Consider the following 9,875-nt stretch of genomic DNA (forward strand, 5'->3'; position numbering starts at 1 on the left):
AGGCCAACCGGCCTCTTGCAGACTCCTTACGTTCTTATGTTCTTATGTTCTTAAAAAACGAAACCTTCATTATTTTCACATTTATCTTAATTTTTTTCACTCCACGATTTATATTCTTTATCATTTATTTTTGTTAATTTTTTTGCTTCACTACCCTGATCACCATCTTTCTAGCGTCTCGGGATAAAAAAAACGCTGATAATATTAAACAAAAAATCCTTTATTATATTTATTTCATTCATATATTATCTCTTCGCTCCCTTAACCAGCATCTTATTTATTGTTTTGCATCACGTCCCTAATCACCATCTTTCCCAAAATAAAAGAAACTCGGATAACATTAAACAAGAATCAACCTTTATCATTTTCACTTTATATATTTATCTTCTCTTCACTCCCCTAACCACAGCATCTTTCTACTCGTGTCCTCAAACCTCATCATCGTCATCACTGTCTTTCAGAGGAGCCGCTGTTGATGACCCCGAGATGACGCTGTACGTGGGCCAGACGGCTGTACTGCGCTGCGAAACCTCAGGCATCAACCCCAGCGACGTCAGGTGGAGCCGCATCAATGGCCGCCTCCCGCCCAACGCCCTGGCCAGAGAGAACACACTTAGGTAGGCGCTGTGACCTCTCTACGTACTTTCACTTTTCTGTTTGTTTCTAGCGTTTTTAGGGTTCATTTTTCTATACTTTGAGTTTTTCATTCCTTCTCTTCCTTTGATTTCTCACATTTTCTTAACCCGTCTGCTGCGATTGGCACGAATTTCGCCTCCACTGGTAGCCTGGTAACATACACTCCCAGGTCTTTTTCTGCCTCTGTGGTGGATAGTGGAGTGTTTCCCATGTGGTATTGGTGTGCTGGATATACCTTCACTGATAGCCTGGTAAAATACACTCCCAGGTCTTTCTCTGTCTGTGTGGTGGATAGTGGAGTGTTTCTCACGTGGTATTGGTGTGCTGGATATCCCTTCACTGATAGCCTGGTCACATACACTCCCAGGTCTTTCTCTGCCTCTGTGGCGGATAGTGGAGTGTTTCCCATGTGGTATTGGTATGCTGAATATCCCTTCACTGATAGCCTGGTCACATACACTCCTAGGTCTTTCTCTGTCTGCGTGGTGGATAGTGGAGTGTTTCTCAAGTGGTATTGGTATGCTGGATATCCCTTTCAACTAAGGCTACAAAACATCTCCTTGCAGGCTGCCACTGATCCAGGTGGAGGACAGCGGGGTTTATCAATGCGACGCCGTGCTGCCATCGGGAAGGAGCTCGTACGACGTTATCACCCTCATCGTCAGGAGTGAGTCTCGGCCGGCCAAGCGCACCACCAGTGTCCCCGCCAACTGACCAATGCATGACGCCTTGGCTACCCTGCATGTTATGGGCCATTGCCACCACTGCCAACACCAATGCTAACTCACCTGTTTAACTTATCTCTTGTCAGTTCTTGGGATCGGACAACCATTACTACTGCTACCACTTAACCTAATCATAAGACACAGTGAGATAGGACATGACTACCACTGCCAACACCAATGCTAACTCACCTATTAAACTCACTATTTAACTTATCCCTCCGAAATTGACCTCTCTTTTGGCCACTCTAGTAATCACTATATGAGACCAACAGTTTTCCGTCTAATTATCGGCTTGTTATTCAAATAGTCTAGGATTATTTAGATACGTAAAATGCTATTTATGATTTACGATTGATATAGACTTCGTAATGTAACTTAGGTTAACAAAAGAGAAGTGTCTGTAGTATATGTATGTTAGTTTGATGCAAGTCGTCATAGAATTTTCTACTTATAGTCTTTGTTATGGAGTTGTGTGTGTGGAAAAAAACTTTATTAATTTAGTTACTTCTTGTAAGTTAATGATAGTTTGTTGATAGTTAGTTTAAGCGCTGCCTCAAAATGTTCATATCGCAAGTGCTCGACCCTCTACCCTGCATGGCATTTCTCTGTATCAAATCATATCTTAGAAGGCTTTTATGGGACGAATATGTTGTACAGAATTGCCAAAAACCTTTGCATTGAAATAGGATCAGGAACATCAGTACAGATTCAGTTTTTAGACAATATGAAGCTAAACTCTTTTTAAGAATATCAAAGTCATTTTATATTAAGCTTAACATTTGTAACAGGTTTCTCGCTAGGTTTTATATATAGAATCAGCATAACACAGTCTGTCTACATGAAGGGAAGCATTTTGATGACTGCTGTGAGTCACCTTGTGTCGAGACTTTTTTTCTAATATAATTCACTGGTTAACAGGAATATAGTGTAGAGAGAGTACTTGTCTGTCTTTGTTAGCTGCATGACACTCACCTTTTAGTCGTGTGGGCAGGCAGACACCTGTAGAAAAATAAACGGAGGCACAACTTTTCACTCTTGTATCGTTTACTAACACTCCAGCCTTGAAACAGAATGAAAGGAACTCGGAAAACCACTTTGGGCGTCAGTATTCATGGCTGTGTATATACTTAACCCATCCCATTCACCCATTCACTAACACTCCAGCCTTGAAACAGAATGAAAGGAACTCGGAAAACCACTTTGGGCGTCAGTATCCATCCCTGTGTATTTACTTAACTCATCCGATTCACCCATTCACTAACATTCCTGCCTTGATACAGAATGAAAGTGTAGGGTTTGATGGCAAAGGCGTATTGCTTATTCTTGATAGCTTTAATGAGCGTCCTCTCGGTACAGCGTGGTGGCGGGAACTGCCCACCGACTCCAACCCGATGAGAGTTGCCAGCTAGGCCAAAACTCCCACAATTCCCCCTTAAGATTGTGAGGGCAATCTGAATTAACAAACAAAACAAGCAAAACTGACCAATCCAAGACATGTTACCTAACTTACTTTAACATAACATACTGGGTGGGGAGCAATCACTGTACAAAATCGTCCAGCCATCGCGGACGTGACCTATGCCTGGGAGGCTGCCCCGCTGGTGACACTTGCTGGTCCGGGGCGCCATCAGGGTCAGGGGGCTCCCGAGGTGCCGATGCCTCCTTCAGGTGGCCACGGTTACGTAATGTGATGCGGCCGCTACCGTCGACCCTTACGGCGTACTGGCGATGTGGGTGAGCTTCCACTACCGTGCCAGACTTGTTCCACTCCTTTGTGACCTGGTCTTGTAGTTCTGCCTGGCCGTGGGGACGCCATCCCGCAGCTGTCTGCCTGTTGTCATCTGGGCGGGAGACTTGTTCATTCCGCGCAGGGGGGTATTCAAGTATTGGAGAAGGGCGAGGGACGTTTTGTTGCTGTCCAAGCTGCCCCTCGATTCCGTGTTGTCCCGCAGTATCCTCTTGGCCGTCTTAACCGCTCCCTCGGGCCGGCCTTTGGACTGAGGATACTGAGTAGAAAAGATTCGAGTGGTGACACCCCACCTCTCAAGGAAGGCAGCCATTTCCCCACTCACCAGGTTCGTCCCTCCGTCGGTCGCGAGTTCCTCTGGGGCTCCTCACCAGGTGAAATACTGCCTGAGATGTTTTATGATCTTGCCGGAGGGCTTCTTCAACAGGTCCCTGAATGGCGCCATCAGAGGTGCGGTGGCAAGGAAGGGCGCCAACTGGTTCACAAGCCCGAACCACGAACGCACGTCAGTGATGGAGGGCTGTGCAGGCATCGTGAAGTCCTTGATAGCAGTCAGGCGTTCAGCAGTGGGTTCGTAAGTGTCCCAGCCCAAGTGGTAGCCCGCAAAAGCGGCCTCTCTCCTGCAGAACTGGAACTTTTCCGGCTTCAGCGTTACCCCCGCCTTTGCACACACCTCTAGGAAGTTATAGGTGTGCCAGAAGGCCTCTTCTACGCTCGTGTCCTACAGGAGGGTGTCGTCGACGCATTTGTACTTCCGGGGCAGATCGGCAATGGCGTCGTCGAACCTCTTTGTGCAAGCGTCCCCAGCTGCACAGTGCCCCATGGGCGTCCGGCAATACTGGTACCGGCCCCAGGGCGTGATGAAGGTGGTAAGGTGGCGGCTCTCTTCATCAAGCTCTACCTGGTGGTAGCCCCAGTAAGAGTCAGCTACGGTCTTGTAAGCGTGCAATGGGACTCCAGAAGCCATGTCGAATGGTGTGGGGGTGTGGTGCGTCTCCCGCAGGCAGCAGACATTGAGCTTCTGAAAATCCACCGTGCGGTGGGGCTTACCGGACTTCTTCGCCACCACGACCATCCTGGCGCACCATTCCGTGGCCTGCCCGGCAGGTACTGGACGAATCACTCCTCTTCTGATGTCCTCGTCCAACTGCCTCTTAACCTCCTCCTCCCAGTGCTTGGGGACCGAGGCAGGGGTGTGGCAAGCGTAGGGCACCGCGTCGGAAGACAGGTGGATGTGATTCGGATATGATTACCGGTAGTGGGTACCGTTCTGAGTCGAACGTCGACGCTGAGAAGTGAGCGAGGAGCCACTCCTGTAACCTAGGAACATTTTCCTCCAAAGGCGGTAGCGGCATAGCACGCGGCCTGCTTGGTGGGCCGCGGTCGTTCTTTTTGGCGTGCTCCCCCTGATCTACGGCACCTACTGAGGGTGGAGGGCAGGGAAAATCGGCGCGCACCAGGCCGAGATCTTTGCAGGCGGTGAGGGATAGGTAGATCTGATTCACTGACCTGACGAAGTAGATGTCTTGGATTGGTGGAGCGGCCAGGAACGCTGATGCGGCAAGATGACGCCCCGAGGGTGGGTAGGTGTACGTTGGCAAGGTCACGCAGCCCCCTCCGACTGTGTAGTTGGCTGGGTGTGAGACCGAGGGTGTTCATTAGGGTAGGCCCTGCCACACATACCTGAGCGCCCGTGTCCGCTACAGCCGTGGCACGGTGCTGTGTGTCACTAGTCGCTTGAGAAACTAGTATCTGCAACTGTGGTTGGCCCTCCACTTGAGATGAGGCCACCACAACACCCGCCATAGCGTCTTTGCCCTCTCTCTTTTTCGTTTTGCAAGCCCTTTCGAAGTGACCCAGCTTGCCGCAGGCACGGCACGTAGTGTTACCCGCAGGACACGCCGCTTTCCCAGGCTGATGGCGGTTTCTACAGTTGACACACCCCTTACCGGGGTTCCTCGCGGCCCTGGCCGCCGCGATGACGTCATTCTTGTCAGTGTCGTCATCCGTGGCGTCGGCGGCGGCGGCCCCAGCGATCCGACGCTCCTGCGTGGGACCAAGAGCGTCCTTTTGCGCTGCCTCAAACGCCACACAGTATGTTCTAAGGCTGTCGACGCTCTTGAACTTATCGCAGCCCTGGAACACCTCGCGCTTAAGAGCCGGCTCGCGTAAGCCGGCGACGAGCTTACGGAGCAACATGTACTCGTTCAGGTCTCGATCACAGTCTGGGCACTCGAAACCACAATCTAACACTTTCTGGCCACATCTCGTAAAGTACTCGCACACTGATTCACCTGTGGCCAGGGCGTCGCCAAAGAACTCTGACCAACGCACCGCCTGGTTCGATCCCCGGGCGGCGGTTGCCTTTTCTGGTGAACCCCCTACCTCACCTCACCTGATCTATCCTAATGTAGCTTTACCATGTATTTTATCCATGTATCAATGCTTGCGGATAGTGTAGAGAAATATATGTTTAATGGGTGAAGTGAAACAGTCGTAATGTCGCAACAGCTGTTGTTGTTTATATATCACAGTCAGTAGTAAATGTAAATATGTATGCCACGGAAACAATGGTATAATTCTTTCATTGATTTAACTGTCCTTATGTCGCTTATTCTATCTTTGTATGTCCAATGATCCACCCTCGTCTTGCTAGGTCCAGTGTTAGTCATTCCTCTATTTCTAACACTTCCAAGTCTTGTCAATTATATCTATTGCTGCGTTGCAACAGGCTTCCAGACAAGCAACATTCCTTTATTTCTTCTTTATAGTCAATCTCATCGCCCATTCTTGCTAGTGCTAATTTTTCCTCTATTTCCAACACTTCTAAGTCCTGTCAGTTACTTTATACATCACTGCATTTCCGACAGGCCCACAGACAAGCAACATTCCTCTCTCTTCTTCTTTATAGTCCATCTCATCTCCCATTCTTGCTATGTCCAGTGCTAGTCTTTCCTCTAACACTTCCAAGTCCTGTCAGTTACTTCATCTATCACTGCATTTCCACAGGCCCCCAGACAAGCAACATTCAAGTCCGCTCCATTCCATCCGACATACGGAGGGGCGAGGATGTAGAGCTGGTCTGCGAGGTGGAGAACGAGCCTGCCGCTGCCATCTCGTGGAGGCGAATGGACGGCGAGCTTCCACTAGGCGCCCAGACCTACGGGAACAGACTGAGGATCCCGAATGCCCAAACTCCATGAATAGAAAGTCGCGTGCAGCGGGGCCGCGGGAGGGGTGGAGGCATGCAGTTAGCAAGTTCAGAAGAGCAGTCAGCATGGAAATATCAATAGAAGATAGAAAGAGAGGCAACATGACGGCGGAAATTAAGAGGTAGAAGACTATCAGTAAGAGGAGGAGAGCTGATAAGACGAAGAGCCTTAGGCTCCACTCTGTCCAAGAGAGCTATGTAAGTGGAGCCCCCCCACACGTGAGATGCATACTCCATACGAGGGCGGACAATGCCCCTGTATATGGATAGCAACTGTGCGGGGGAGAAGACCTGGCGGAGACGATGCAAAACGCCCAACCTCGAGGAAGCTGATTTAGTAGGAGACGAGATGTGAAGTTTAAAGTTAAGATTTTGAGTTAAGGATAGACCGAAGATGTTTAGTGTTGAAGAAGGTGACAACTGAGTGTTGTCGAAAAATAGGGGATAAGTGTTTGGAAGATTGTGTTGAGTTGATAGGTGGAGAAATTGGGTTTTTGAGGCATTGAAGGACATAAGGTTCCTTTTACCCCAATCGGAAATAATAGCAAGGTCTGAGGTTAAGCGTTCTGCAGCATCCAGTCTGGAGTCGTGTACTTTCTGTTGTGATGGTCTTCTATTCAAAGAAGTTGAATAATGCAGAGTGGAGTCGTCGGCGTATGAGTGGACAGGACAGTTTTTTATGGAAAGAAGATCATTGATGAATAACAGGAAGAGAGTGGGTGATACGAGAGAGCCCTGTGGAACACCACTGTTGAAAGGTTTAGGAGAAGAACAGTGACCATCTACCACAGCAGAGATAGAACGGCCGGAAAGGAAACTGGAGATAAAGGAACAGAGAGGATATAATCCGAAAGAAGGCAGTTTAGAAAGCAAAGACTTGTGCCAGACTCTATCGAAAGCTTTCGATATTTCTAGTGCAACTGAGAAAGTTTAACCGAAACGGCTAAGAGAGGATGACCAAGAATCAGTTAAGAGAGCAAGAAGATCGCTAGTAGAACGCCCCTTGCGGAACCCATACTGGCAATCAGAGAGAAGGTTAGAGGTGGAAAGGTGCTTTTGAATCTTCCGGTTAAGGATTGATTCAAAAGCTTTAGATAGACAGGAAAGTAAAGCTATAGGGCGGTAGTTTGAGGGATTGGAACGGTCACCTTTCTTAGGCACAGGCTGTACAAAGGCATACTTCCAGCAGGAAGGAAAGGTAGATGTTGATAGGCAGAGACGAAAGAGTTTGACCAGGCAGGGTGTCAGCACAGAAGCACGGTTTTTAAGGACAATAGGAGGCACTCCATCAGGTCCATGAGCCTTCTGAGAGTTGAGGCCAGAGAGAGCATAGAAAACATCATTATGAAGAATCCTAATAACAGGCATCAAGGAGTCAGAGGGGGGATGAGTAGGAGGAATATGTCTAGAATCGTCCAGGGGGAGTTTGAGCGAGGAGTTCAGCCTTAGAGACAGATGAGACGGCAGTGCTGCCGTCAGGGTTAAGGAGAGGAGGGAAAGAGGAAGAAGTGAAATTGGAGGAGATATTTTTGGCTAGATGCCAGAAGTCACTGGAAGAATTAGAAGAAGCAAGGTGTTGACATTTTTTTATTGATAAAAGAAATTTCAGTAAGTCGGAGAATAGATTTGGCACGATTCCGGGTTGAAATGTGAAGGTCATAGTTAGCGGGAGTTCGAAGGCTCTGGAACCTTTTGTGAGCTGCCTCTCTATCTTTAATAGCAGGAGAACAAGCATGATTAAACCAAGGCATGAGGAGTAGAGAAAGAACGTGGAATGTATGCCTCCATTCCAGAGACAATCACCTCCGAAATGCGCTGGGCACACACAGAGGGGTCTCTCTCCTGGAAGCAGTAATCATTCCACGGGAAATCGGAAAAGTACATCCTCAGGTCGTCCCACCGAGCTGAAGCAAAATGTCAGAAGCATAGCCTCTTCGGTGGGTCCAGAGGATGTACAGGAGCGATAGGACAGGAAACATAAATAAGGTTATGATCGGAGGAGCCGAACGGAGAGAACAGTTTGACAGAGTAAGCAGAAGAATTAGAGGTAAGGAAGAGGTCTAGAATGTTGGGCCTGTCTCCAAAACGGTCGGGAATACGTGTAGGGTGCTGAACCAACTGCTCTAGGTCGTTGAGGAGAGTAAAGTTGTAGGCTGGTCATTGAAAGACGATGAAAGCCAAAGGTGGTGGTGAACATTGAAATCTCCCAAGATGGAGATTTCAGCGAAGGGAGAATGAGTCAAGATGTGCTCCACTTTAGAATTCAAATAGTCAAAGAATTTGACATAGTTAGTAGAGTTAGGTGAGAGATAAACAGCACAGATGTATTTAGTAATAGAATGACAATGAAGTCTTAGCCAGATGGTGGAAAATTCAGAAGAGTCAAGGTCGTGGGCACGAGAGCAAGTGATGTCGTTGCGCACGTAGGCGCAACATCCAGCTTTGTATTGGAATTTAGGATAGAGATAGTAGGAGGGAACAGAGTAGAGGTTGCTGTCAGTAGCCTCAGAAACCTGTGTTTCGGTGAGGAAGAGAAGGTGAGGTTTAGAGGAGGAGAGATGGTATTCCACAGAATGAAAATTAGAACGAAGACAACGAATGTTGCAGAAATTGATAAGGAGGAGGTTCGAAGAGCTATCAGGGCACCTCTCAAGTCGGTAGCCAGAAGGGGAGTCCTCCCTGGGGGAATTTATGCCCCCCCCCCCCCAGGCGGGGACTCCGAGGCAGTGTTGTTTTTCGCCATTTTGAATTTTTTATTTTGGGAAAAGATGTGTGTGTTGTGTGAATGTTGTGTGGTGTAGAAAGAGAGAGGAACTGTCTTTAGAGAGCATGCTGAACAGCTCTCTGGTGTTGATGAGACAAAAGGGAAACGGTTAATGAGGACATGGGAAGGGTCTTTGAAGGGCTTCAGCACCCTCGCTTCCCATATATCCTCACCGGGAGTAGGTCACGCCCTTTCGGTAGGTGTCTTCCTACCTACTCCTTGGGTGATAAGTCAAGTTTATAATTCACAATAAATACATCATAAGGATTAGCTAAGTTTTACGTAGCCTCCTAGGCTCAGTGGAGCCGTATGTGGCGATCAGTCAGTGGGATTCACTCTGATATCCGAATCCAGAGTGACTCATCACCGCAAGGTGTTTATCATATTGTCTCCTAAATGGACGAAATTTTAACTCTTTACTTGTGTGTTAAATGTTTCAGCATAATTTCATCACCCCAAACACTACAATATTATAGCTACATACAACACAGATGAATTCACCTCGACTAATACTCCACCTGTGTGTTTCATGAAGCATTACTGTGCCAGCTCAAATTCTACTGCTTCATTTACGAGTCCCGCTCACTTGGTTCAGGCAAGTGAACCCACACCCAACACACGCAGTGATACCAACATGAGTAGCCTGTTCTCAATGGCTTCATCCTTGTGTCAGTTTGTATCGTGCTGAATGTGTAACGATAGTTTTTTGAGTGTGTGACATCAGCGTCACGTTGTTGCCCTGCGGAAGTCGACGAACGAACGGTTGGTTGTGTGTGTGTGTGTGTGTGTGTG

General features: G+C 48.0%; 1 protein-coding gene across 1 annotated transcript; it reads left to right on the top strand.

Annotated features, from left to right (window-relative positions):
- The first annotated feature begins 298 nt into the window (after nt 1-298).
- LOC127002265 (MAM domain-containing glycosylphosphatidylinositol anchor protein 1-like) lies at nt 299-6,460 on the top strand. Its single transcript, XM_050868077.1, has 3 exons — nt 299-617; nt 1,203-1,303; nt 6,118-6,460. Exons 1-3 carry the CDS (start codon nt 487-489, stop codon nt 6,309-6,311), a joined length of 426 nt encoding a protein of 141 aa, XP_050724034.1. The 5' UTR covers nt 299-486; the 3' UTR covers nt 6,312-6,460.
- The last annotated feature ends 3,415 nt before the right edge of the window (nt 6,461-9,875 follow it).

The sequence above is a fragment of the Eriocheir sinensis genome, chromosome 22 (genome assembly GCF_024679095.1).
Source record: "Eriocheir sinensis breed Jianghai 21 chromosome 22, ASM2467909v1, whole genome shotgun sequence".
Taxonomy (NCBI): Eukaryota; Metazoa; Arthropoda; class Malacostraca; order Decapoda; family Varunidae; genus Eriocheir; species Eriocheir sinensis.

Excerpts from the sequence above, each read along its gene's own strand:
- LOC127002265 (XM_050868077.1), top strand. The coding sequence starts at position 487 with ATGACGCTGTACGTGGGCCAGACGGCTGTACTGCGCTGCGAAACCTCA. Across the intron at positions 618-1,202 it reads GCCAGAGAGAACACACTTAG|GCTGCCACTGATCCAGGTGG; the intron begins GTAGGCGCTGTG and ends ATCTCCTTGCAG. Across the intron at positions 1,304-6,117 it reads TATCACCCTCATCGTCAGGA|GCCCCCAGACAAGCAACATT; the intron begins GTGAGTCTCGGC and ends GCATTTCCACAG.